We start from the raw sequence: 26,271 nt of genomic DNA, 5'->3' as shown, positions 1-26,271 counted from the left end.
ATAATTTAAAATAGTGACTATTAGTCTTGTGGTTCATGATTCATACTAATTTCGTAATCAAGGGCTCCATATTATAACTATTTTATTCTTGTAATCTAAACCATATATGTGTGATCATACTTTAATTGTTATTCTTGCTAATATTTCATTCACTAGAAACTTGAGTGGAACTATTATTACTAATAATCACTTTATTCAACTCATATTATAATTTATACCTAACTAGTACCAAGCTAAAGTGATTGCTACCATAATATTAATTAGCTCAAACATAATCATAACTAAGACTTGAATATTTGTAATATAAGCTTAGAGAGTAATTTTACGTTAGGATAACTAGATATTATACTCAAATTTCATATTACAAGAATCAGTGATTATTAATTAGTTTAGCCTAATAAAAGTCAAATTCGTTTTTTATTACAATATTAGTCCAAGCATCTTTCTTAATATAAGTTTAGTCTAATTAAAAAACAGCTTGTTGCTTGATTAGAACAACTAATTAAAGAAGTAATCTAATTAATTAGCCCATTAAATCTAACAAATTAAGTACATGAATCTTATTAGTGGGTTTTACTAAAATTAAAGTCAGATTTTAAGCCCATGTTATAATTAGCTAACAATGAGTTATACACTTATACTTGGGCTTAAACTACAAAAAAGAAACCAAAGTTTTAAAATACGTGAAGAGGTATTTTCATACCTATGCTCATTTGAGCAGGCACGAAAACAGGGAAGAGGAAGGAGAATGACCGGCGGTGGAGTCAAGGCTCCGACGGCAGCGGCACTGCAGTGTGGCTAGGGGCGCGGGATTTCGTCGGTTATGGCGTGGCTCGCAGGCGCACGATGAGAGAGAGCGAAACACGAGAGAGATGGGGCGCGAGAGAGAATAAAGAGAAAGGCGAAAGAAGGAGGGGACGAGCGAAGGTGCAAGCGAGGTGGTGTGGTGGTGGCACACAGGAGGCGCGGTGATGGTTTGGTGTGGCAGGTAATGCGGCGGCGCCGTGGTGGTACGAGGGTGGTGGTGGCCGAAAAAAAAAAGGAAAGAGAGAGTTGCGAAAAAACAGAAGTTTTGGGGCGTTTTTGGTGACCTTTTCCGGCGATGGTGGTGCAACTCCGGAGAAGACAGTGGAATGGTGGTGGTGGTGATTTTGAGGGAGGCAATAATGGGTATTTGTTAGGAATTATCTTTATAGGTTTAAGATAGACTTGAGGGATAGCATGTTATCCCTAATAGGACTCTAGATGCAGGATGTATATATATACTTGATTGATGAATGAGATGAGAGACATAACATTAACCTAAATTTAACATGGTATCAAGAGCCAGAGGTTGAGAAAAATCCTCTCAACCCACGACCTAGAATCGATCAAACAGATCGACGAGAAGAAAAAAAATCAAATCACTGAAACCCTAAACCACTCGAACCAAAACAAAACCAAAAATAACGTGATCTTCGAAATTTTTTTTTTTCACAACCATGACAGAATCTACAGAAACCAATATTCCGCGCGACCCTGCTGGGGCAGGATTGGCAGGCATCTCGCCTGACCAGTGGCAGAATCTCTTAGACTTGCTGAACATGCCTAAACCGCAAAATCGTATGACTGGTGCGTGTTTGTGGATAATTGATACGGGTGCCACACATCATGTGACAGGCCAGTTTTCGCAGTTATGTGCTGCACGGAAAATTCCTGGATGTCCAGTTGGTTTGCCAGATGGTAGTTCGGCAGAAGCTACCCACGAGGGAGATGTTATACTTCCTGGAAATCTGAAACTATATAATGTTTTATTTGTTCCTAACCTGGATTGTAATTTGATTTCCATTCCGCAGTTAGTAGATTCGGCAAATTGTATAGTTCAGTTCACTAAAACATTGTGTGTATTACGGGACCGCAGGACGAGGATGCTGATTGGAGCGGGTGAGCGGGAAGATGGACTTTTCTTTTTCCGGGGTGTTCCAAAGGTAAAGATCAATGTTGTGGAGGGCTTGGCATCTATTGATATCTGGCATAAGCATTTGGGTCACTCTTCGGAGAAAGTTTTGAGGCATTTACCGTGTGTGAGTCCTTCTGATGTTAGTAGTTGCAATAAAGATGGGTGTGATGTGTGTTTTCGTGCTCATCAACCTAGAACGAGTTTTCCTAGGAGTAATAGTAGAGCTAGTCGGATGTTTGAATTAGTTCATTGTGATTTATGGGGTCCTTATAGAACAAAGTCTACTTGTGGTGCGTCTTATTTTTTTACTTTAGTAAATGATTACTCTCGTTCTGTATGGATTATTTGCTATATAATAAATTGGAGGTTGAAACAATGTTCTTGCATTTTGTGGCTTTGATTGATCGCCAATTTGACCAGAAAATTTAATATGTGCGCAGTGATAATGGCACAGAATTTAATTGCCTCAAACCATATTTTTTGCAACAAGGAATTATCTTTGAAACATCATGTGTTAAAACCCCCAACAGAATGGTAGAGTGGAGAGAAAATATGGCCATATTTTAAATGTTGCCCGGGCATTGAGATTTCAGGCTAATCTTCCTTTGAAATTTTGGGGGGATTGTGTGCAGGCAGCTTGTCATTTGATAAATCGAACCCCCTCTGTCGTCCTCAATTATAAAACCCCCTATGGGTGCTTGTTTGATAAGCCCCCTATCATGACTGATATCAAGATCTTTGGGTGTTTGTGTTATGCCTATAATATTCACATGGAGGTGATAAATTTGCTAGTAGGAGCAGAAGGTGTGTGTTTCTGGGATATTCTTATACTCAAAAGGGCTGGAAATTATATGATTTAGACACCCAGAAATACTTTGTTTCCCGTGACGTGAAATTCATTGAACATAAATTCCCCTTTAGTGAGCCTGCACCTGTACCTGTGTCACCTGCAGTTCCTGATAATGTGGTTTATTATGAGGAAGAAATGAGTATGCCTCTTGTGGACACACCAGGACCGGCGGTTGGTCCTCTTGGAGATCAGGAGGGTGGGGCGACGCCGGGATTGGCGGAACCTCCAACGGACGGTGGGCGGCCGGAGGTGGCGCCTACCGTGGGAAATGACCCGGCCCTTGTCCAGGGAGGGTGTAGAACAGGAGATGTGGAGGATTTGGGACGAGGAAAACGAACCAAAATACCGAATAAAAAGTTACAGGATTTTGTTACTCATACGGTAGTGAAAAAGAAAAGTTCATCAACTCAGGCACTTGCTTCGACAACGTCCTCAGGTACCCCATATCCTATTACACATTATGTTAGTTGTGAAAAGTTTTCTGCTAACCATCGCAGGTTTCTAGCTGCTCTAACTACAGGGAGTCCTCCAAAATCATTTAAAGAGGCCATGAAACATGAAGGGTGGCGTGAGGCCATGGGAGTTGAGATACAAGTTCTGGAAAATCAGGGCACATGGGAATTACAGCCACTTCCTCCAGGAAAAAAGGCATTGGGGAGTAAGTGGGTGTATACAGAAAAATATGATGCGAAAGGAAACCTTCAGAGACTGAAGGCACGATTGGTTATCTTTGGCCATCATCAGGTGGAAGGGATTGATTATAACGAAACGTTTGCCCCAGTAGCAAAAATGACTACTGTTCGTACTTTCCTGGCGTTGCATGCAGTCAAGAAATGGGACATTCATCAGATGGATGTCATAATCCTTCTTACATGGAGATTTGAGGAAGAAGTGTACATGAAAATCCACCTGGTTTTCAGGGAAATAAGTCTAATCTAGTGTGCAGGATGAAGAAATCATTGTATGGCTTGAAGCAGGCACCTAGATGTTAGTTTGCAAAATTGGCCACTGCTTTGAAAACATATGGTTTTAAGCAGACCTATTCTGATTATTCCTTGTTTACGTTTACTATGAATAATATTCAGTTGAATGTTCTCATCTATGTGGATGACATGATTATTGCAGGAAATGATCAAAAAGCTTTACTGAACTTCAAAGCTTACCTTGGGAAATGTTTCAAAATGAATGGATTTGAGAGCTTTGAAATATGTCCTTGGTGTTAAGATTGCCAGGGGGCCACAGGGAATTTTTATGAGTCAAAGGAAGTATGCATTGGATATCATTGCGGAGGCAGGGTTACTTGGGGCGAAACCTGTAGAGTTTCCTATGGTGCAGCACCATCAGCTGGCTGTGGCAGAGGGTCCTATGTTTGATGATCCGGAGAAATATCGTAGATTGATGGGCAGATTGATATATCTTGCTGTTACGAGACCTGATCTGGCATATTATGTTCACATTTTATCACAGTTTATGCAGGTGCCTAAGGTGGTTCATTGGGAGGCCGCGTTACGCGTAGTTCGATATTTGAAGAAAAATCCTGGACAGGGCATATTATTTCGTTTTGACAGTGATCTCCGCCTGGAGGGATGGTGTGATTCGGATTGGGGTAGGTGTCCTCTTACTAGGAGATCTGTGAGTGGGTGGTTTGTATTGTTGGGATATTCTCCTATTTCCTGGAAGACTAAGAAGCAGCCTACAGTTTATCGATCATCTGCAGAGGCAGAATATCGTTCGATGGCTGCTATTGTGTGTGAATTAAAGTGGTTGAAGCAGTTATTAGGTGATCTTGGAATTCAACATCCTGCATGAATGAGATTATATTGTGATAGCCAATCTGCCTTATATATTGCCCACATGAACGTACAAAACACATTGAGGCAGATTGTCATTTCGTTCGTGATGCTGTGACTGAAGGTCTTGTGAGTCCGTCCTATGTTCCTACTAAGTTTCAGCTGGCCGATATTTTTACCAAAGCACTTGGTAGGACTCAGTTTGAATTTTTATTGTCCAAGTTGGGCATTCGTGATTTGCATGCTCCCACTTGAGGGAGGGTGTTAGGAATTATCTTTATAGGTTTAAAATAGACTTGAGGGATAGCATGTTATCCCTAATAGGTCTCTAGATGCAGGATGTATATATATACTTGATTGATGAATGAGATGAGAGACATAACATTAACCTAAATTTAACAGTATTTATAGGCATAGTTGGGGGATAAATTTCATGAATTTGGTGGGTTGAATTGATGAAGAAAACTGAAATTTGGGTGGGTTTGTTTTGATAAAAAAATTAGATTTTAGAATGGGTTTGATTTGGATTGAGGTTTTTAATTGAAGAAGAATTTGTTTGTGAATAACAATTCATGGGTGGAGTTAAAACTCCATTGTCGGGTACTTGGGTGAAGAAAATAGGAAAATGGGTTGAAAAGTTTGATGAAACAATATTCTGTTGTTGAGTTTTTATTTTCCTTTTTCTTTTTTTTTTCTTTTCTCTTTTCCTTTTCTTTTCTTTTCTCTTTTCGTTTTCTTTTCTCCTTTTTATTTCTAATACTAACAAATTTGTTCCAACATTATTGGCTTAGTAGTGTTTGTAAAGTTTTATTGGTTAATTTTATTATTTCTTTTCTTGCTTTAACTAATATAATTATTTAATCTAACATAACTTGTATTTATTTGCAACATATATTTATTTAACGAATTAATTATCACTTTACATGGGTATAGAGCAACAAAATTTAGTCATACCTTATAATTAAAGGAAAATTTTAATCACTAATTATTATTAATTAATTTAGGCAAGTTTAAGTTTTCGGGATATTACACTTAGGCTCTCTAGAGCATTCATGAGAATCCAGGCTGATTGCGGGGCACACAATATTATAATTGCGAGAACGTCTCTTGATTTGAAAAAGATTGAGTGTGCAACTATGCTTTTGCTAACTTCGTAAAAGGTTGAAAGAGAAATCTACCTCTTACGATAGTAAAACATATTTGTATGCACTGAGTGTCAATTCAATTCCATAAGACATTGATACTTCAAAACTCAGTAACTATTGCCCAAATCATCTGTTTTCAGCCCTGTTTCTTTATGTTTTCTTCTTTTAAATGATGTGGGGGATTGTTGGAGTTTATACTAGGATTTTTTAGAAACTCAAAATTTTGATTCAAAAGAATGTGAAGAGTCTCTTGTCCTACATTGAAAGAATAAAAGAGAGTGTAAAGGCTAATAACCATTACTCTTCCTCTACCCTTTGAGTTGTGTAATAGTGAGACTTTTAGTGGGTATGTGGTGAGTTGAGTTAACACATGCGCGCGTCGTCTGCCCGAGCAAGGCCATGGGTCTTGGGCTTTGGGGAATAAACTTAACTTAATTAACTTTTTGGGTCAACATTATGTCAGATTTATGACTGTTTTAATCCAGTATTAAGTTACCGTTTTCCCCCTTAATTTCTCCCTTAATGTGACCGTTTTTCCTGATTTCATGTCATAAATGTTGTCATTATTCTTCCTACTAAGTGACCGTTTTTATCCAAGTTTTCAGCCTCCTTCTGGTTTTCTTCTCTCTATAAATTCCGATGTTTATGGTTTCATTAGACACACAAAATAATACGAAACACTTTCTTTTCTCAAATTTTGGGCAATATTCAAGAGCGTTCTCAATCTGTTTTTCCATCAACATTGGAAACGCAGAAACCGTGTATCCCTGGAGGTTGATTGCTATGAGTCTGTGTATTGTTACAGGGCAAATTCAACTTTAGGATAGTGATTTTTTTCGCACCACGGTTATCAAATAAGTTAGATTTAATTGTTTCCAGTTTTCGTTCCTACGTGGTTAAGATGATGGTGTTGGGTTTGCTGAAGTGGTGAAGCAGTGAGATAGTGAGGTGAGGTGGAGCTTGGTCAATGTTAAGGTGGAGTAGTGGTCGGTGGTTGTAGTTCGGTGTCTGGTGGTGGTTGTTTTGTCGCATATGGTGTATGTGTGGAAGAGAAAGAACGAGGTGAGGGGAGGAGAGAGTTGATTAGGAGTGGTTATATTCTAGTCAGGGGGTTATGGTTTAATTATGGTGAAACACATAGAGCTGTCAGTTTGGTTAATAAACTCTTGGTTGAACTGAACAAACTGAAATTTAAACTGAATTAAACTGAACTGGGAGTAACTGTAACTGAAATCAACTGAAAAATACTAAACTGAAACTGAAATAAACTGTAAATGAAAAACCAAAACTGAACTGCAACTGAACTAAAACAAACTGTAACTGAAAATAACTGCAAAAAACTGAAAAGTTGATCGATCAACTGAACTGGACTGAATATTTAACTGAATTAACTGAACTGATTCAAACTGAAACTGAACTGAAACTGATTCAAACTGAACGTTTTTAAACTGTTTTTTTAATTGTACACGAACCACCATATTTATTTAAGTGGATCTGGAAATCAAGCAAAAACATACAGTTAAGAAAAAAAAAACAAAATATAAAGTCCATCATATTTATTTATTCTCCGTTCATATATAAAACGAATACCAGTTATTAATGTCATTTATAGATAAAACAAGAATTCAACTTAATCTCTAGAAACCCCAAAAAGAACAAAAAAAATTTAAAGAAGAAATGAGAATACTGAACAAAAATAGAACGAACCCGAAAACTAGAAAAAAACAACTCCATCCATCATTTATCTTTCCCAAACAATTACTAGAGAAACCAAGAGATAAAAAATTAATCTGTAAAGAAGAGAAATAAGAAAGAAAGAAAAGGAGAGTAAGAATTGGTGATCAGATATAATTAGTTGCGGAGAAAAAAAATCAAACAAAAATAACAACAAGATATGTAAATCTGAAAAAAAAAATTGAAAAATATAAACATGAACTCTAAGAAAACTAGAGTTATCCTGATATTTAGATCTAACACTAAGCATTACATCAAGTATATAAACAAAGTTCTTCAAGTATCAACTTTCAGCCTCTGTTCCTTGACTTCCATCTTTATCTCCCAAGCTTATCTTAGACAACACATCCCTAGCCATCTTACTAACAACAGCATACCTTGCACTATTAGTCCTCCACCAACCTAAGATATCAAACTTCTCAGAATCTTCCTCTGTATCTTCTTCTAAGTACCTATCAATGATTATTTTGCCTCTTCTTTGTCTTCACACTGAATGTTTTGTGTTCCTGGGGTGCAGTAGAAAGATCTGGAATTTCGTCCAGATCAATGTGAACAGAATGAGATGTTTGAGCATTTGACATCTGAATCAATTATCAATGTCCAAAAATTAGATTGAAAGTTTAAATTAAAGTAAAATATTATGAATAAGAAGTTGAAGTAGATGCATACCGTGAATCGTGATCGAAGTTGAAACTTCAAAGGAAACACTAAGCAGAGACTAAGAATCTGTGAGAGAAAATAGAGAGAAAATGAAAGAGTGAGGAGTTAAGTGAGAGAGAGTGTTATGCGGCTAGTACTGTATTAAAGAAGTACTCAATACTAGGACTAATGTACTAGGACTAATGAACTAGGATTATTGCCTTACTGATAATCAATGAGTCAAGTTTTTTAACAATGGCGCCAAAATAGTAAAGTGGGTTTTTGCCTTTTCACTTTTACCTTTCAAGTTTTGGAGCCAAATGAAATTATGTAGCGCCAAGTGAAATTATGTAGCGCCAACTGCCAAGTGAAGTACATAAAGATGGAAGATTAAAAACTCTAAAATTTTAAAAATAGTATTAATTTTTTTAATATATATATATATATATATATATATTAAATATATAGTATATATAATTTTTTTTTGGATTGGACTGGACTTATTGGACTCCAAAGGGGTGAGTCCAAATCCAGTCCGAAAATAGTTGGACTCGAAAATTTGAGTCCGAGTCCAGTCCAAAAACTTTTCTGTCCAATCCAATCTGACAAGTTTGGACTGGACTTGATTGGACTCTGGACTTTTCACAATCCGCTTACACCCCTAGACCTTAGCTTATACTACCTCCGTTTCTTTTTAATTGTTACACTTACACTTTTTACGCATGTCGATGCACTACTTTGAGCCTTTATATCTCTAATTTTGTATTTGTAAAAAATATAAAAACTACATATTAATAAAATACATACTAATACGAATCTAACAAGATCTCACATGACTATGTTTTTATTCACGTATAAATCACAAACGAGGGTCAAAGTACAATTTGTGAATAGTGTAAAATGTCAAAGTGTAACAATTAAAAAGAAACGGAGGTAGTAGTATACTACATATACGAATTTTCACTTTTCATTCAGTATCTTACTAATAAGCAATAAGGTTTACTACGACATACTCCCTCCGTTTCATTTTAATATACACACTTACACTTTTCACGCATGCCAATGTAAAACTTTGGAGACATATATCTTTAGTTTTGTATTTGTAAAAATTATAAAAATTACATATTAATGAAATACATACTAAGACGAATCTAACAAGATCTCACATGACTATGTTTTTATTCACGTATAAATCACAAACGAGGGTCAAAGTGTAATTTGTGAATAGTGTAAAATGTCAAAGTGTGTAGATTAATATGAAACGGAGGGAGTAGTAACAATAATTAACTACTTGTTTCAACGCATATTAGATGATTTGGGTTTCAAAATGAACTTAACTTAAAGACGATTACCTTAGATATAGTATTGTTATCTTCTATTAAGTTAATTAATTAACTTACATTGATACATTTGTTGATATTATCCAATGTCCATTATCGTAAACGAACTTACGCCATCTTGAATTAGCTAATCGACTTACATTGATACATCGATCTAATCCAATATTAACTTGTTTCAATTCAATTCTATGATTTGGGTTTCGAAATGAATTTAACTTAAAGACGATTACCTTAGATAGAGTATTGTTATCTTCTATTAAGTTAATTAATTAACGTACATTGATACATTTGTTGATATTATCCAATATCCATTATCTTAAACGAACTTACGCCATATTGAATTAGCTAATCGACTTACATCGATACATCGATCTAATCCAATATTAACTTGTTTCAATTCAATTAGATGATTTGGGTTATGAAATGAATTTAACTTAAAGACGATTACCTTAGATAGAGTATTGTTATCTTCTATTAAGTTAATTAATTAATTTACATTGATACATTTGTTGATATTATTCATTATCTTTAACGAACTTACGCCATCTTGAATTAGCTAATCGACTTACATCGATACATCGATCTAATCCAAAATTAATTTGTTTCAATTCAAATTAAATGTTTTGATATGAATTTAACTTAGAGACGATTAACTTAAATGAAGCATTGTTATATTGAACCAATCTACTGAGTTATACTGTTCTACATATGTTGCAACTGAATTAGATGTTTTCGGTTCCGAAATGAATTCAACTTAAAGATGATTAATTTAAGTAGAATACTATTATTATCTTGAAATAAACTTAGGGTACTGTTTAAATAGATGTTTTGAGTTTCAATATGAATTTAACGTATAGAAGATTAACTTAAATGGAGTACTGTTATATTAACCAATCTACCGAGTTACATCATTCTACATTTGTTGTAACTGAATTAGATGGTTTCGGTTCCAAATTGAACTCAACTTAAAGATGGTTAACTTAAGTATTATACTGTTATTATATTGAATTAGTTTATCGACTTACATTGATACACTCATTCCAATAACAACATGTTTCAATTTAAGTGAACGTTTTGAGTTTCAATTACTTTATCGACTTACATTGATACATTCATCTAATCTAATATCAATTGTAATTTCTTTTAGTTTGGCTAAGATACGTGAGTTTCAAATTGAATATAACTCGTTAACGATTAACTTAAATGGAGTATTGTTATCTTGATTTCACTTATCGATTCACATAGATAGCTTGAGCTAATCCATAATCAACTTATTTTACGTCGATTATAGGCTTTCAATTTTCAAATACATAGAGCTTAATGACTTATATAGATATATTAATCCATTGAACTAATACACTAAAAGTAAGACATTAATATAATCAACTTTTTTAAAACGTATAACTCGTCTTTTGAGAAAGTTTATAATAATTTATATTGATATGAGACATCCTTTTTAAACCAAATATGATATGATTTACATACAACTAAAAGTTTGAATACCGACTTACATAGATTTGTCTTATTCAAAATCATATATATGTCAGTAATAAAGTACACTTTTACCAATGTCACTTTCATTCACGTTTTTATGAAGTACAACTGTTTTTTTGAGACAATTGTGGAAGTGTCGACAACACTTATTTGTTGCATTAATTTTTAACCGGACCCGAAAAAACACTTGGCCAAAATCGACACAAAGCTCAATTTTTCCCGAACAAATACAAGAGTGTGATTAACTTTTACCCGAACCGATGCGATTATCGTCGAAGTTATGTGGTTTTCGTTAATAACTGAAATAAACCGAAACGAAACTGAAAATAACCGCAACAAATTTTAACTGCTATGGATTCAACCGTTGGTTGGTTTATCTGTTTGGTTAAAACTGATTTAAACTGCAACTGAACTGAACTGAAAATGGAAAGGGAAAAAACTGAATTAAACTGAACTGAAAAGTTTGTTAACTGAACTGAACTGTTAATTATTTCAACTGATACAAACTGAACTGATATCAACTGAACTGTTTGGTTATAACCATAACTGAACTGTTGAACTGAATTGACACCTCTAGAAACACATGATGTTTATCTAATTTGCACGTTTAGTGATTTAGTCCATCCTCTGGGCCGGTATCTCCCCTCATGTGTGGCTAAAATAAGAAGGAAAAAGAATGACATCCAAGTCAAAACTCAAAAGCCCGAAATGTCACACCTGTACAGTTGTACACTTGTACAGTTGTACTGCAATATCTTCATATGAATCTCTCTCCTATGTACAGTAGTATATACGTCTTCTTCAAGTTGAATTGAATTAGATTTTTCATATCTTCTTTCATTGACTTGCAATAATTAAAATGGCTCTATATATGAATCTCTACTTCTTCTCCAATCCAATTCTCAAGTTTCAATAGAGGCGTAGATACCGTCGAGATTAAGCAATCATTTCTTACCTCTTGTCTATTCAGGTAATTTTTGTTTTTACAGTATAATTAATTATCATTATTGGGTAATTGTTAACCTATCAAGTGGTAATTTTTGTTTTTACAGTATAAAAGGCAAAATATTATTTCAGCCTTGCTTAATTTATGTCCTGCAAAATGATATTTTGCCTTTTGGTATGAATTTGGGTTTTATTATAAGACTGATGAGTGATGATTACGTAGTTGTCAGTCACTATTTAAGACATGAATAAATAATCTATAACATTTACTGTTAATTTATACTTCCTCTGATACTAAACAAGTGAGTAAATTGCGATTTTGTTAGATTCGTCGTGAATCGTGATGTATATTTCAAAATATCAACTTCTTATAAATTTTTACATTTAAACAATTAAATAGTTACCTGAAAAAGTGATTGTGAAAAATTACATATAAGGCCACTGTTTGACAATTTAACTATTGGCTATAGTACTTGGCTGATTTAACCTTTAGGAAAAATTCTTGAGGTATCTATGAAATTTCACGTAATTCTCAAATTATCCCTCATATTTGGAGAATACTTTAGATAATTTGATTTTATACTCAAAATACTTTTACTATTGATGGAGCTCTAACGCAGAGGTTCTTTCTCTCTTTGCTCTCTATCCTCATCTTCTTCATCCCTCCTCTCACCATTCTTCATTGATAACATCCTAAACTTCCACTTCTTTCTCTCTCCTTCCACCTACATACCTTTCTCTCTACTCCCCATCTTCATCTTGTGAAGTTCTAATGATGATGGTGAAATTAATTCTCTCTTTGTGAAATTCCCTAATATTAATGATGGTTGTTGTTGACTTGTGTTCTTCTTCTTGTTTAATCTGTCATGGGATTTTCTAGTTTTTAGAAACGGGTTTTACACTCCATTTTCATGGATTTAGGGTAGAAACTTGGCTTGGGTTTTATTTTCTTCTTCTCGGTGTTGGAGGGATGGGTTTGTGGGTTTTGCTTGAATAATATTCCAAGATCAAGGAGCAATGAATTGAAGGGGTTGTGAAGCTAGGAGAGAGAGGGAGAAGATGGATATGAGGATTTTAAGAAGGGTTGAAAAAGGATTAGTGAGACATCGAAATTGCTATGACTGATTGTCAAATGAACATGAAGAAAGATGAAGATGATGATGATGATGAGAGAGAAAAGCACGTAGGTGTAAGGAGAGAGGAAAAATTGAAGGTTTAGGATGTCAAGGGAGGATGGCGGGAGGAAAGATGAAAAATATGAAGATAGAGAGAAGAGAGAAGAAAAAACCTAATGACGATAGGGTTCCATCAATAATAAGGGTATTTTGAGCACAAAGTCAAAGTTCAAGCATATATGAAGAATTCCCAAATGTGAGGAGAAATTTGAGAATTATGTCAAACATCATATATACCTAAACATTTAACAAGCCATTTTATTGGCCATTTGATTGTTGGGTGTTAATACTTTATAGACATATTTAGTATATTAGCTTGTTTCTTTTTTTTTTTTTTTAAAAAAAAGGGGTAAAATCAATACAATAATTGTTAGAGTTGTTTGTATAGTGCAAAATGAAAGCAAAAGTCGAAAGGCAATACAAAAAGCTACTAGTAAATCCATCCTTTAGCTTTTGACTTTTTGTTGAAGGCTAAATTGTGGTTAAAGCATAGTCAAACTCAGTGGGCTCAGGGTGAAAAAGAGATACCGCACATATTACTTCCTTTTTCTTGTACAGAAAGCTGGAGAACCTAATTTAAAAAAATTTAGAGTACTGTAACAATGGAAACTGGAAAGTAGTTGTTACTCTCTAAAATTATACTTAATGCATAAAGTGATTCACTATGTTTAATAATTTAATGAATTTCGTACATTCTTAGTGAGCACTTGCGCTTTGAAGTCTATTAGCACTACAGGCGAGAACATGATGATAATGATATTAAGTCTGTATAATAAAATGTTTAACATATGATAACCTCACACATTGTCAAGGAAAGTGGTTGTAATTAAGCTGTAGCTAGAAGCCTAAAACATTAATTAATGCAAAGTTTTATAAGATGCTTAAGTTTTAGCTGGGAACTTGGAATATTTTATTATGTGCATCTGTCAATCTTTGTCTTAGTCTTTAAAAAACCATTCATGCTTGATCTATCACGAAAATGTTGGTGTTTAATAGTCCATTAAATTAGACTCCAACCAATATCACTGAGTAATCTAATATTAGAGCACTTGTTTATTTTCCCATACTTAGATTATACGTTTTATATGTTCATAGAGCATCATTTGGATATTAAAGCTCCATTAAATCTGATAAGGTAGAGAAAAGATTTTTGATGGCAACTATTCCATTGGAGATAATAACTAATGGTATTCTCCCACGATTGCCTGCAAAATCTCTTATGCGCTTCAAGTGTGTTTCGAAACCATGGTTAGCACTGATTTCAAGCCATGAGTTCATCCACCTTCATCTGCACTATTCCCTCTCCTCCATCACCAATCACCTTCTCATCCTCACTGAAAATGATTGTAGCCTCTTTTCATCTAATTTGGAGTTGCCAGAATGCCCTGCTATCAAGCTGCCGAACTTTGGGATCAAACCGTCTGTTGTTGGATCTTGCAATGGGTTGCTTTGCATCCAAAGTCATAGGCCTTACAGTCTTTTCCTTCTTAATCCATCAACTGGCAGCTACCGCGAACTCTCTACTTTGCTTCCGCCTAGAAGATATGCTGCTCTCAACTTTGGGTTTGGGTATGATTCTGAAAATGATGATTACAAGGTTGTTAGAATCGTTGACCGTCTTGCTTCTCGAGGATTTCTTGGTCATCAAGTCGATAGGATAGTTCAAGTTTATAGCTCGAGAGCAAATTCCTGGGAAATGATCGAGTGGAGTCCACCTCGGGATGCAATGGGAGATCGTGAGAATGGTGCTCTTCTAAACAACAACCTGCTTCATTGGAAGTTTTGGCGTCCACAAGAAGGCTATCACATTCGTTGTTTCAATCTTTGTGAAAAACGTTGGACTTCTGATCTCCCATTCCCGGACTACATTAAAGGGATACGAGATGGAATCCTAGATTTCGGAGTTTTTGATGGAAGTCTTTACTTTTCAAGTAAGAATCAGCAGGAACCTGCTGTTGATATATGGATCATGAAGGAGTATGGTGTTACAGAGTCTTGGGTTAAGCTGTTTCAAATTTCGGATTCAAGGGTCGTTAGATCATCACGAGTCTCACCTATAGCATACTGTCGTCTCAAGAATAAGGTTTTGCTTAGGACGACAAACAAGAGTGAACATAGCATTTTGTGGTACGATATCAAGGGCGAAGCAGCAGAGTGTGCTAAAATCAATGGAGTAGCAGATTGTCTTTGGATTGATGTATGTAAAGGCAGCCTTGTTGACATTCCCAGTGGTTCCCAAATCAGAAATACAAAACAAAACGATGAGAAAGAAGGTATGCTAATTAGAGACTTACAACGAAATTTTAGTTAGTAATTTACATCTACATACTGGTGAGTTTTAGTGGTTTAGTTTCATTCACCTGTCAGTTTGAACATGTTTTCCCAAGGTCAGTTTCATGTGCTACATCTAAACATGGAAATTGTATGATTGAACACATTTTCTGAAGTTATTCTAACTTGGAAAGTCAATACATAAGTTAATAATCTAAAATATTTATTTGTCTCAGATTAGTTGCAACATTTATCATGACACAAAGTTTAACATTTATCATGACACAGATTAAACAACGTTGTGTTTGGGTCATCAATTTGTTTTTCTAATAGAAAAGTAGATGTAATAAAACACGGGATAATGGGGTATGTATATTATTATTGCAAGTTGGATCTGGCATTCCTAGCTTGTGTGATTGACTTGGATGAATACATACATGATTTACAGTCAAGATTTGCGCTGAAACTAATAGGAGTAAACTCGCTGTGACCAGTCTTGTATTGTGATTGCTGTATATTGGGCTAGTGGAAAGAAATCTAGAGATTGAGTAATTAATGCTTGAAGTTTTTGGCTTGATCTCAAAATAGTCTTTGAGTTAAGACTGTGATATGTTTAATTGCAGCTTAATTTTCATATAGTTATGTATATGATGTTCTTGAATCGCGACAAATGCAATCACTGACCCGCTGTTCACTTCTTTGCACCAGCCATCTAGTAGCATGAGCAAGCTTATTGAGGTGTGAATTAGATGTTGATGGATCCCTTGTTTGCAAAGTGATCAGAGATGTCTCATATTGGAGAATAGGAGAGTGAATAACCACTTTGTAAACCTAATGAGCTACTTTGTTTTAGTTTGTAAGTGGCGTGAACTCTAACAATGCTAATTGTATAATTGTTATTCTCTTCAGTGTAAATGTAGTTCTCCTTGCTTTTTTTCTTCCCTTGTATTTGGTTTGTGTTGTAAATGGAACCTTGCCAATAGCAAATGTGCTTTGATTGCTGGTGGCAACAGTTAGCCAAGGAAATGTATTTTCCAGTAAAGAAAGTTCTTAGTTAGTTTGGAAATATATTTTCTCTTCGGGTTTTGTTTTCTCCTCTATAAATAATGGAACCTTAACAAATTTGCTTTGCATAGCTCTTGGTTAGCCAAGAAAATGCATGTTTTAGTAAAGAAAAATATGAGTTGTGGTAGTCCGACAAAGTATAGTCCATAGTTTGTTTGGATTCATGTCGAGGGAGCATCAATCCATCTCATAAATGTGCAAAATTTGTATTCCAAATGACATTTTCGCAAATAAATGTTGTTGATATTATGTCATATATGTTTGAAATTAAGTCGTCGTTTTTCTTTTTTTAACTTTTTTTATGTGAAAAAATCACTACTTAATATTTGAACCTTACGACTTAATACTAGTAACATTTTATTTAAAAAAAATACCTTTTGTTGCACAAAGATTGTACGTATTCGAGATGTGGCATTTCTAATTCATGCCTGACACATTTTATTATGAACTGCAGTCAATAACAGACAGTGAATGTCTAAATAGCTACTACAATTTCTATATCTAAAATTTAGAAGTACGAGTAGGTGGGATATTTATGTAATTTTACTTAGTATTTTTTAAATAGGTAAGAATCTTTTGTCGGTCAACTTGATTCGAGTGACACTTTCAAAAAAAGGGACAAAAGTAAGGGGATCACGTTGCTCAAATTGTCCCTAGATGGGAAGGTACTCTTCTTTTTTTACAGCGCTTGGCATAGGCTCCCTTCATGCCCAATCAACTACGTACACGTTATACACGCTTTAAAAAAGATTGAAAAGAACAGTGTGCGTCACGCTGAGGAGTGCGTCATGCGCTCGACTCTGTGTGACGCATAATGCCTTTTAATTATAAAAACTAGTTATTAGGCCCGGGCTATGCCCCGGGTAAGAAAATTTTCATTTATTAATATTGTACTTTGATATAATAGCACTAAATACTACTTGGTCTAGTGGTTAAAACTTTATTGCATGAACTTGAGGTCACGGGATCAAAACCTATACTATGCAATTTCTAAATTTTTTTTATTGTACATGGATTACATGATCTAAAACTCCCTAGGGAGAGCGCCACGTGGCACCGTTCCTGGTTTACGCACGCCTTTTAATATATTAGTATAGATACCTTTGAAAGCATGTATTTATTAAAATACAATAATTAATTATCATGGATAATTAATTATTTTGGTTTTTTCAAAGAAATGGGCTCAAAACATTATTTATGGGCTAGAAATAATTAATTGGCCTTTAAAATAAGATTAAAAATAATTTCAACACTTTTAGAAATAGTTTTGGGATGAATTTTCATATTGTTCTCCTCTTGAATCGGACCAATTAACACTGTGGTATGTTTCATCACCGTGTCCTTAAATGGAGAGACACGATTGGAACCGGAATTCACCTCACCGATCGGCCTTATTCTGATCCTGGTCTTAATTTGTACACCTTTAGTCCCTATATACGATAGAAATCTTTAAAAAAAATTAAAGAATACTATGTAGAACAAAAAACACATAGGGATAAAATATGAAGTAAAATATATAAAAGTAGGAATAATTCACAGGAACAATCCAAACTATTGATCATCTTCCATAATTAATCCCAACTATGGGTTATTCCTGCATAATCCAACTTATAACCTCATTAATCATATATACTCTAGTAACCTATTGCAACCTATTATAACCGATTACCTAATCATGTGAGCCTCACATGACTTCTTCTTTTCAATCTTCTATTTAACTCCATTGAAAAAACGCAACGGTAAATAGGAAGAAAGGAGAGAATTGAATCCTCCCCCAAACAACTTGCCATGAAATCTGCTTCTGGATCATCTTCTTGGAGGTCTTCTTCTGGCTCTTCTGCTGAGAGAGTTACACTTTGTTTTCATAATACTCCCCCTGAAATTGAGGATAGTGAAAACAATGGGTCTGAATTATGGAAGAAAGTTCTATGTATGTACGTTGTGGCCTGTAAGTACAACTATAATTCGAAGTTTATTTTGAAAGATTTGAATTTCGTTTTGATTATGCTTTGTATATGCTGCAGAAATCAGATTATGGTTTTCTCTTATGGGTAGATGAAAACCAAATGGGAGATGTCGAAGACAATAGTAGAGAAAAGGAAATGTTGATTGACCAATTACTACATGAGAAGAAGATTATAGAAGGAAAAGTGCAGAGGCTGAAAAAAAGAGAAAATAATTAGAGGATGCCCTAACTGAGATAAAGATGGTTGTTTCAAAAAATTCAAAGGGGGAAAAGCATGCAATGACTGCACTCTTTTTTTTTCTTGGGTTTTATTTGGTGTATGTTGTGTTGTATTTAGAGGGGTTTTGATTACTGTTAATTAGTTCATGTATTAGCACACGAAGACAACACTTTTGAGTTACTATGTAACTATTATTGCCTGAAACAATGGCATGATGATATGATATGAAAATTTTGCATATTTTTGGACAATTTTTCCATGATATAAACTTCATTACATTGCTCAAAAACAAACAGCTCAACTAGTCCAAAATATCTAAGTTCATAACTAGAACAAAATGATGCTCATAAAAACAATAACACACTAGAACACAACTTGAATTTCTCCACATGAACTGATTAATTTTGATGAGTGATGTTCATATGACCTGCAATAGTGCTAGTACTCACTCCAATTCCCTTTGCCAACTACAAAACAAACAGACATAAGATTAAAACTATGAAAAAAAGGTGTTGCTGCTGTGAATAGGTGAAGCTTAGTACCTTAGTACCCTTGATGTTGCTGGCTGATGCACCCTTCCCACCTCTGCTTGTGGTGTTTGATGCACCCCTCCCACCTCTGTTTGTGGTGGTTGATGCACCACTCCCACCTTTGCTTGTGCTAGCTCCCCTGTCACCTCCTATGTTGCTGCTAGCACCTCTGCTTGTGAATGCACCCCTACTGGTGCTAGCACCCCTGCTGTCTGTTCCTCTGTACAGAACTCTCCCTCCTTTGCCAGTGAGTGTGGGTTGTGCTGAGAGATTGTGGTGGTCAAAGCTCATAGCATGAGAGTCATCCATTGATCCATGTGCAACATTCTTTGGCCTGCCTCTGCCTCTTTTTGGTTGTGGTTGGACTTCTTTACCTTTTTCAGGATACCTTCTTTTGTTGTGTTGTGTTGTGTTGTGTTGAGTGGCACAAGCTACAAGTCATCTGAGTCCTATACTTTGTTAACTTTCTAGGTTTCTTTGGATCTTCATGTGGATCCTTTCTTCTGTTCTTCCTTGGTCTACCTGGACCAACCTTAATTAGAGGTAGATCAATTGGAAACTCAACTCTTGGCCAGTGCCTTTCCCCAACACATGGGGGAATGACAACTGAATATGACATCAAGTTTGTTTCGTTCTTGTAGCATTCATGGACATAAGTCTCAGCTTCTTGGTGCAAAAAAAGATGCAAGCCACAACATGACATCATGAAATTCCAGTTAATTTCCATTTTCTACATGTACACACTCTCCTAGTTAGATCAACTGTCAGAGTGTCTAACCTATGAGACACCTGAAATACCATTTTGCTAGAAGGCATCACATAACATGAAGCTGCTCAATCCTTCTCTTTTTCCAGTTTTGCTTGAATTCTAGGGCAAATACTCCCTTTGTACTTCTCCAACTCTTCTCTCTTAATAATGAGTCTTTGCATTAGTGATGTCCTAAGGTCTTCAAGCATGAATCTCAAATGTTTGTCCTTGCACTAAGTATATAACTATTGAAGGTTTCTACCATATTGCTCACAACAACATCACACTTAGTCAGTGTATTTGTAAATGCTCTACAAAAACACTTTGGATCATGTCCTTTGAAAGCTTCAACTGCACTTGGACTGACTTTCCCCATCTTCTCCAGTGCATCCTAATAATCTACCTCATTGTATGCCCAAACAGCTTTCCAAAACATACACTTGAACTCATCACCTTTGTAATTCTTATGCCATAGTGCAAAGATATGGCGTGCATAGTGTCCGTGTTCTGCTTCAGGCAAGATAGTACGAACTGCATTGAGTATTCCTTGCCAACAAATTCATTAAAGCAGTATGCACAACATGGTTAGGATATGTTGAATGTAGGTATGTGGAAGTACAAAGTAATGTAAGATAGCTTACCTTATATTCATCAGAATCTTATTGTAATGCCTTCACCATCAATGCTTCAAATGACTTTCCTTAGCTCGCTGATGAACCAATGCCAACTCTCATTATTTTTCCCTTCACAAACTACCCAGGCTAGAGGATACATTTGGTCATTAGCATCACGACCTACTGCAGACAGTAGCATGCCTCCCAAGAAGGTTTTTAGGAAGCACTCATCTACACACAATACTTTTCTACACCTAGCAACCCAACCATCTCTTACACCATCAAAACATACAAAAAAATCTTTGAAAACAGGAGGATTAATTCTCCTAGTTTGGATTAGTTTCCAGCTTAAAGCAACTGTTAGGTGAAGCTTGTTTGAGTGCTTTTAAGTATCTCCCAAGTTAGTTATAGTGGTCTTTCATGCTGCCACGAAGCTTCTTGTGAGATAAATACTTCACTTTGTAGACCAAATTCTTCTTCACAAGAATTTTGTAAGCTCTTCTTACTGTTTCAATTATGTCCTTATAGCAGGCCAATGGGGTCTACTCTTAAACACTTCAAAAAAATTGCTCTGCCACCCATGAAGCTTTCAATTGCCTATTTGCTTCCATGTTTATATTACAAGTATGCTCATATATGACTAACTTAACTACAAAACATGCTTTGTTGTTGTCCCAACTTGCATAGATCCTAAAAGGACAACCTTTTACACACTTTGCTCCTAACCTCTGCCCTCTTTTTTGTCACTCACTGCAATAAACAAGTTCCTTATGCGACTACAAACCTCACTATGGTATCCCTAAACTTATCTCTGTTTTGCAACCTAATGCCAACCTTCCATTGCAAAGTGTTGAAATCAGTGTTCTCATCCACAACTTGTACCCTAACCTTCCTTCTTCTGCTAATTAATTATACTGTCCTCATCACTTGAACTTGGTGTATTTGCCTCTTCATTAGTGTCTTCATATTCACTTAGGAAATCATTGTTGGTTTCTTCAGCTCCACTTGGCTCACCCCCTTTCTGCTTCTACTGTCCAGTAAGCTTACCTAATGCAACCTCATTTTGCATTTGTTTTGCAATCCCAACTATCCTACTGTTCCAACTCCCGAGTTAATCCTTGACCACCCTCCATTCCTCATCATCATCCCCTCCATCAGATCCTACCTCTAATCCCTCAATATCTTCCTCACCTTCACCATCTAATCCCTCAATATCTTCCTCTTCTAGTTTTGTCTCAACATTAGATGTATCCTCACCATCAGGAATAAATTCAGCATCTTTTGGATCTATGTCATCATAATCAGGCTCACACCCTTGAAAAAACTCATCCCAATCTATAGGTTCCTCACCTCTTGGAACATACCAAGCAAAATACTCATCAGGGTTCAATTGTTCAAAGTTTTCAGAAGAATGATTTATTTGGCTTTGTTTAGTTTTAGGTTATTGGCTTTGTTAAGTTTCAGGCTATTGGCTTTGTTCAGCTTCTGATTGTTGGCTTTGTTCAGCTTCTGATTGTTGGCTTTGTTCAGTTTGAGATTGATTACCAGCATTTAATATAGTCTCTATTAGTGATGGCCACTGGTGCGGGCAGGATCGTGGGTCGTAGTGGGCTGGGGTGAGATTTCACGGCCCAAGATCGGACCGTGAAATTCATGGGTTGTGCGGGCTGGTCTGCGGGCTGAAAAATCAAGCGGTTCTGTCGGTTCGTGGGTCTAGTGGATGGACCGGGCTGACGGACCGGCATGAGAATTGTTTTTCAAAATTATTTAATGATTGAAATTATTCATTATTGTTATATAAAATCTTTAAAATGAATTAAAATATATACAATTTGATAAAAATATACAATCAAATTATTCATTATTGTTACATGAAATTTCATTATTTTAAAATTTGATTGAATTATAATATATGCAATTTGATTAAAATATATACAATTTGATTAAAATATACACAATTGGTTCAATATTTACTTGGACTAGGCTGGTCCGATTCATGGGCCGGGCGGGACCGATTTCGTGGTCCGGACTGGACGATTTTATTAGCGGGCTTTAGTGGGTTAGGCTCAAAAAATCTGGTCCACGACCCACCCACAAATTTCACGGTTCGAGCTGGGCTGGACCAGGCTTTTTAGGGGACTCGGCCCACACGGCCCACAAGGTGGGGTGGGCTAGATTGACCCGCACTGTTGGCCATCTATAGTCTCTGTGAAGGTGTTATCCAGGTAGATGAGTCAACATGAGTACGAGGTTCATTTTGTTGTGTAGCAGTAGATTCTGCTTGGGTAAAGTGAGGGATTCTTTCTGAGTTGCTGACTGGTTAGTTGGTGGGGTAACTTTTTGTGTTTCTGGGACCATTGGACTTTTATGCCCCTTCTTCCTCCTCTGATAGGGGTAATTTTTTTGGGTCTAATATCCCTTCCTTCACTTAAAGTTGAGACCTTAGTTTGGCTTTGTGTGTCTCCTCCAATTTCAAGAATTACCTCTTGTGTATCTACCCCATGAACTACATAGCAACCAATACACATGTTTTTAAGCACAATCTCTATCATAATCCTAACCTCCGAGTCATTATACACCCTATTCAAACCCTTGTCAAATGATTCAAAATGGGGGGCCAAATAATAAATCTCTAAAATACTAGAGTATTTGCCACACTTGTTAGCCAAAATCTCTAAATAGAACCAACACAGTTCATTTGCATCCACCTGAAAAGTCCTAGCATCCCCTCCCACAAATTCCATTATTCCCTTTTTATTCTTCTTAAATTGACCACCATGCCACATCCTTATACAAACAGTTGTACATGCCATAATTATCGACTAAACCTAGAAATTTAACAGCACACCAAAATTATTAAATTAATACAACAAAATTCAGAGAGTTTTCGTGCTCAAATTCAAAGTTCAATACTTTAAGAAGAAGAATTTTTTTAAAAAAACTTTTCTTACCTACAATGGCAGAACCTTGAGTAGCGAAGAAATCTCCAATCACCTTCAGCTTCACCTTGATGTGTTGAAGAAAAAGAAGAGTTGATTTTTTTTTTACAGCAGAACATTCATGGTAGGTGATGATTAGTTGTCTAGAATAAGGCGGAAAAAAACACGCTCATTAACTTCCTCCATTAACTCTTCTGTTCAGTTTTGAAGGGAAAGTTACTTTTACCGAATCAACAAGTTTCAAGTTAATGGGGAGTATTTTCGGATTAATGAGGTTATAAGTTGGATTATAAAAAAGTAATCCATAGTTAGAATTAATCGTAGAAGATAGTCAATAATTATTCTTGTGAATTTGTTCATAAAAATATAGAAGTACCCTATAATAAAACCTTAATGATTAACTACTTAAGAAACAAATAGAGGAGAACGGGAGGGGACCAAACCAAGGAGAAAGATGCAAATAAAACAAAAGAGAAGAGAAGAGTGGTTGAATTGTAGGAGTTAAGAAGAGTGAAAGATAGAACTAGACAAAGAGAGAAGGTAGGGTGGTAGGCCAACCAAAGTACCAAACCCAAAAACCAAAACCAAAACCAAAACCAAAACCAAAAACCAAACCCAAGCCAACCAAGTAACGGTGGCAAAGTTATTAGTTATTAATTAGTTGGACTCCTCCTAACTCCTAAGTCCTAAGACTCCTAACACCTCAATTCTCACCTCAACAACACCTTACAACTTACAAGTTTTCCAGGTCACCTTACGTATTACACTACACCCACTGCGCACGTTAACCTCTCCCCCACCCACCACCCACTCACCCGGTGGCCCTCATCTTTCTCTCTCCTCCCTTTCACAATCTTATCAATGCATCCACCCACCACCTCTTCCTCTCCTCACCTTCTCCTTCTTTCTCTCTCCTTTACTTTTCTCTCTCCTCCTCCTAATTTTCTCTCTCCTCTAAATTTACCATCATGTCTTCTCTCTCTCCTTCCGCCGGAGATCCAACTCCGACGCCGGAAAATCCACCACCTCCCGTTGTTCGTAAGTTTCCGGCACCTTGTTGGACACAAGATGAAACCCTAGCTTTAATTCATGTTTACCAAGATAAATGGTATTCTCTTCGTCGTCGGAATCTTCGCACTGCTGATTGGGAAGCTGTAGCTGATGAAGTTAATCGTCGTTGTCCTGATCAATCTCCGCCTAAATCGTCGGCGCAGTGTCGACATAAGATGGAGAAGCTACGAAAGCGTTATCGAGCGGAAAAGCAACGTATTGGTGCTCTTCCTTGTCATAATAATTTTGTGAGTAATAGGTTTTTTCCTTCTTCTTCTTGGGTGTTTTTCGATCTTATGGATGCTATGGAGGTTGGATCTGGATCTGGATCTGCATCTGGATCTGTTAGTCTTGTTGTTAATAATAATCATAATCATAATAATAATAATAATCCCAATGTTAATGTGATGAAGGAGAATAATGGGGGTTTTGTCAAGGAAGAGAAGAAGAAAGATGATTTAGGCAAGTATTTTGATGAGATTTTGATGGGAATGGGGAAAAATACTGGAACTGGGAGTGGTGTGAAATTTAAAGTCAAGAATCATAGTGATAGATTGTTTGATGAGTCTAAGTATGAAGGCTATGATTATGATGGTGGAACTGGGAATGGAAGTGGGTTTGATTATGGTAAAAGTGGGAGGAGTTTTGTGTCTGGGTTTAATAAGAGGAAAGTAGTAGGTGGTGGGGTTGGGGAGAGATTTGGGGAGGATTCGTCGTCGAAGATGGTTTTGAATGGCTCTTCTTCTTCTAAGAGGGGAGGAGGGATGGGTTCGGGTTCAGGTTCGAGAGCCAGAGGTGGTGATGCGGTGCTGACAGAGATGGTGGCGTCGATTAAGATGTTAGGAGAAGGGTTGGTGAGGATGGAGAAGATGAAGATGGAGATGATGCAAGAGATTGAAAGGAATAGGATGGAAATGGAGATGAAAAGGAATGAGATGATCCTTGAATCTCAACATAATATTGTCAATGCTTTTGTTCAAGGTTTCAAGAAGCATAAAAAAGGACATGTCAAGGTTATGCAAATTGATTGATTATTCAACTTGGGTTTCCCACTTCAAACTCAATTTAGCTCAGGAATCAAAACTCAAACTCTTTCATTTGTTTGATTGAGAACATACTCTAGTTAGTAGTAAGTAACAAGTAGTAGTATATAGATTGGTAGTTTTAATTGAGAATGAAAAGTTGTCATCTTTTGGCAAATCAAATACTTCTAGTTCTATGTAGTTGAATATATAAAAAAAAGGGGTATGTTATGTTTGATCTTCTAGTGTTTGGTTTGTAATTTTCTAATAAGTTTGTGACATTTTAATGTAGTAACTACTACTAGTATGTAGATATGTATAGTATAGAGGGGTGAAAACTATAGGCTACTCAAAATTAAGCCTTTGTTTTTGCCTCTACTATGATTAATATGTGATGTTCATGAATTGTAGTTTTCTGGTTATGGAGAACTACTTTGAAGGAATGTATGTGTTCCTAAATTCTGCATCTGATTTTGATCTGTTCTGAAATGAACATTGTATAGATAAACCTGGCAAAGCTCACAAGTCACAATAACCAAATGAGTCATGTGGAAATGCTTTGGGAGGAAACCTGGAATCTGAATTGTTCCAAGTTAATCAATTGTATAAATAACAGAAGAAATATTATGATTGTTGATGCCAAATTTTCTGTTGGATCTAATTAAAGTGTCTCTGTTAGAAATGGAAATGCTTCGTCCCGCCAAAAGAAAGAAATTTAATCGCTTCAATCACAGGATTATGAAAAAGATTTGAGGGAATATACTAATATTAGCTTTATACTTATATACCCCTCAT

General features: G+C 35.9%; 4 protein-coding genes and 1 long non-coding RNA gene across 8 annotated transcripts; 3 read left to right on the top strand and 2 right to left on the bottom strand.

Moving 5' to 3' along the window:
* The first annotated feature begins 3,974 nt into the window (after positions 1 to 3,974).
* Positions 3,975 to 4,598, top strand: LOC125497900 (uncharacterized mitochondrial protein AtMg00810-like). Its single transcript, XM_048645614.1, has one exon. It carries the CDS (start codon positions 3,975 to 3,977, stop codon positions 4,596 to 4,598), a length of 624 nt encoding a protein of 207 aa, XP_048501571.1.
* Positions 4,599 to 7,547: 2,949 nt separating this feature from the next.
* On the bottom strand, positions 7,548 to 8,435 carry LOC125497349 (uncharacterized). The gene is made up of 2 exons (XR_007273979.2): positions 8,128 to 8,435; positions 7,548 to 8,039 (listed from the first exon to the last, which is right to left on the bottom strand). It is a non-coding gene; the product is annotated as an uncharacterized LOC125497349 (long non-coding RNA).
* Positions 8,436 to 11,653: 3,218 nt separating this feature from the next.
* Positions 11,654 to 16,390, top strand: LOC104892833 (F-box protein CPR1). Of its 4 annotated transcripts, none has more exons than XM_010678842.4 (3): positions 11,654 to 11,901; positions 14,191 to 15,324; positions 16,031 to 16,390. In XM_010678842.4, the coding sequence occupies exons 2-3, from the start codon at positions 14,205 to 14,207 to the stop codon at positions 16,036 to 16,038; spliced, it is 1,128 nt and encodes a 375-aa protein (XP_010677144.2). In that variant the 5' UTR covers positions 11,654 to 11,901; positions 14,191 to 14,204; the 3' UTR covers positions 16,039 to 16,390. The 4 variants fall into 4 exon arrangements, with proteins under 4 accessions (XP_010677144.2, XP_019105056.2, XP_010677145.2 ...); XM_019249511.2 differs by having other exon boundaries at positions 14,147 to 15,324; XM_010678843.4 differs by lacking the exon at positions 11,654 to 11,901 and having other exon boundaries at positions 11,922 to 15,324; positions 15,946 to 16,390.
* A 2,556-nt stretch (positions 16,391 to 18,946) lies between these two features.
* On the bottom strand, positions 18,947 to 22,284 carry LOC125497580 (uncharacterized). The gene is made up of 2 exons (XM_048644891.2): positions 19,116 to 22,284; positions 18,947 to 19,040 (listed from the first exon to the last, which is right to left on the bottom strand). The coding sequence occupies exons 1-2, from the start codon at positions 19,410 to 19,412 to the stop codon at positions 18,972 to 18,974; spliced, it is 366 nt and encodes a 121-aa protein (XP_048500848.1). The 5' UTR covers positions 19,413 to 22,284; the 3' UTR covers positions 18,947 to 18,971.
* Positions 22,285 to 23,917: 1,633 nt separating this feature from the next.
* On the top strand, positions 23,918 to 25,942 carry LOC125497901 (uncharacterized). The gene has a single exon (XM_048645615.2). It carries the CDS (start codon positions 24,373 to 24,375, stop codon positions 25,483 to 25,485), a length of 1,113 nt encoding a protein of 370 aa, XP_048501572.1. The 5' UTR covers positions 23,918 to 24,372; the 3' UTR covers positions 25,486 to 25,942.
* Positions 25,943 to 26,271: the final 329 nt, after the last annotated feature.

The sequence above is a fragment of the Beta vulgaris genome, chromosome 5, assembly GCF_026745355.1.
Source record: "Beta vulgaris subsp. vulgaris cultivar EL10 chromosome 5, EL10.2, whole genome shotgun sequence".
NCBI lineage: Eukaryota > Viridiplantae > Streptophyta > Magnoliopsida > Caryophyllales > Amaranthaceae > Beta > Beta vulgaris.
Note: the sequence above shows the minus strand (reverse complement) of the source record. Positions and strands in the feature narration are given on the sequence as shown.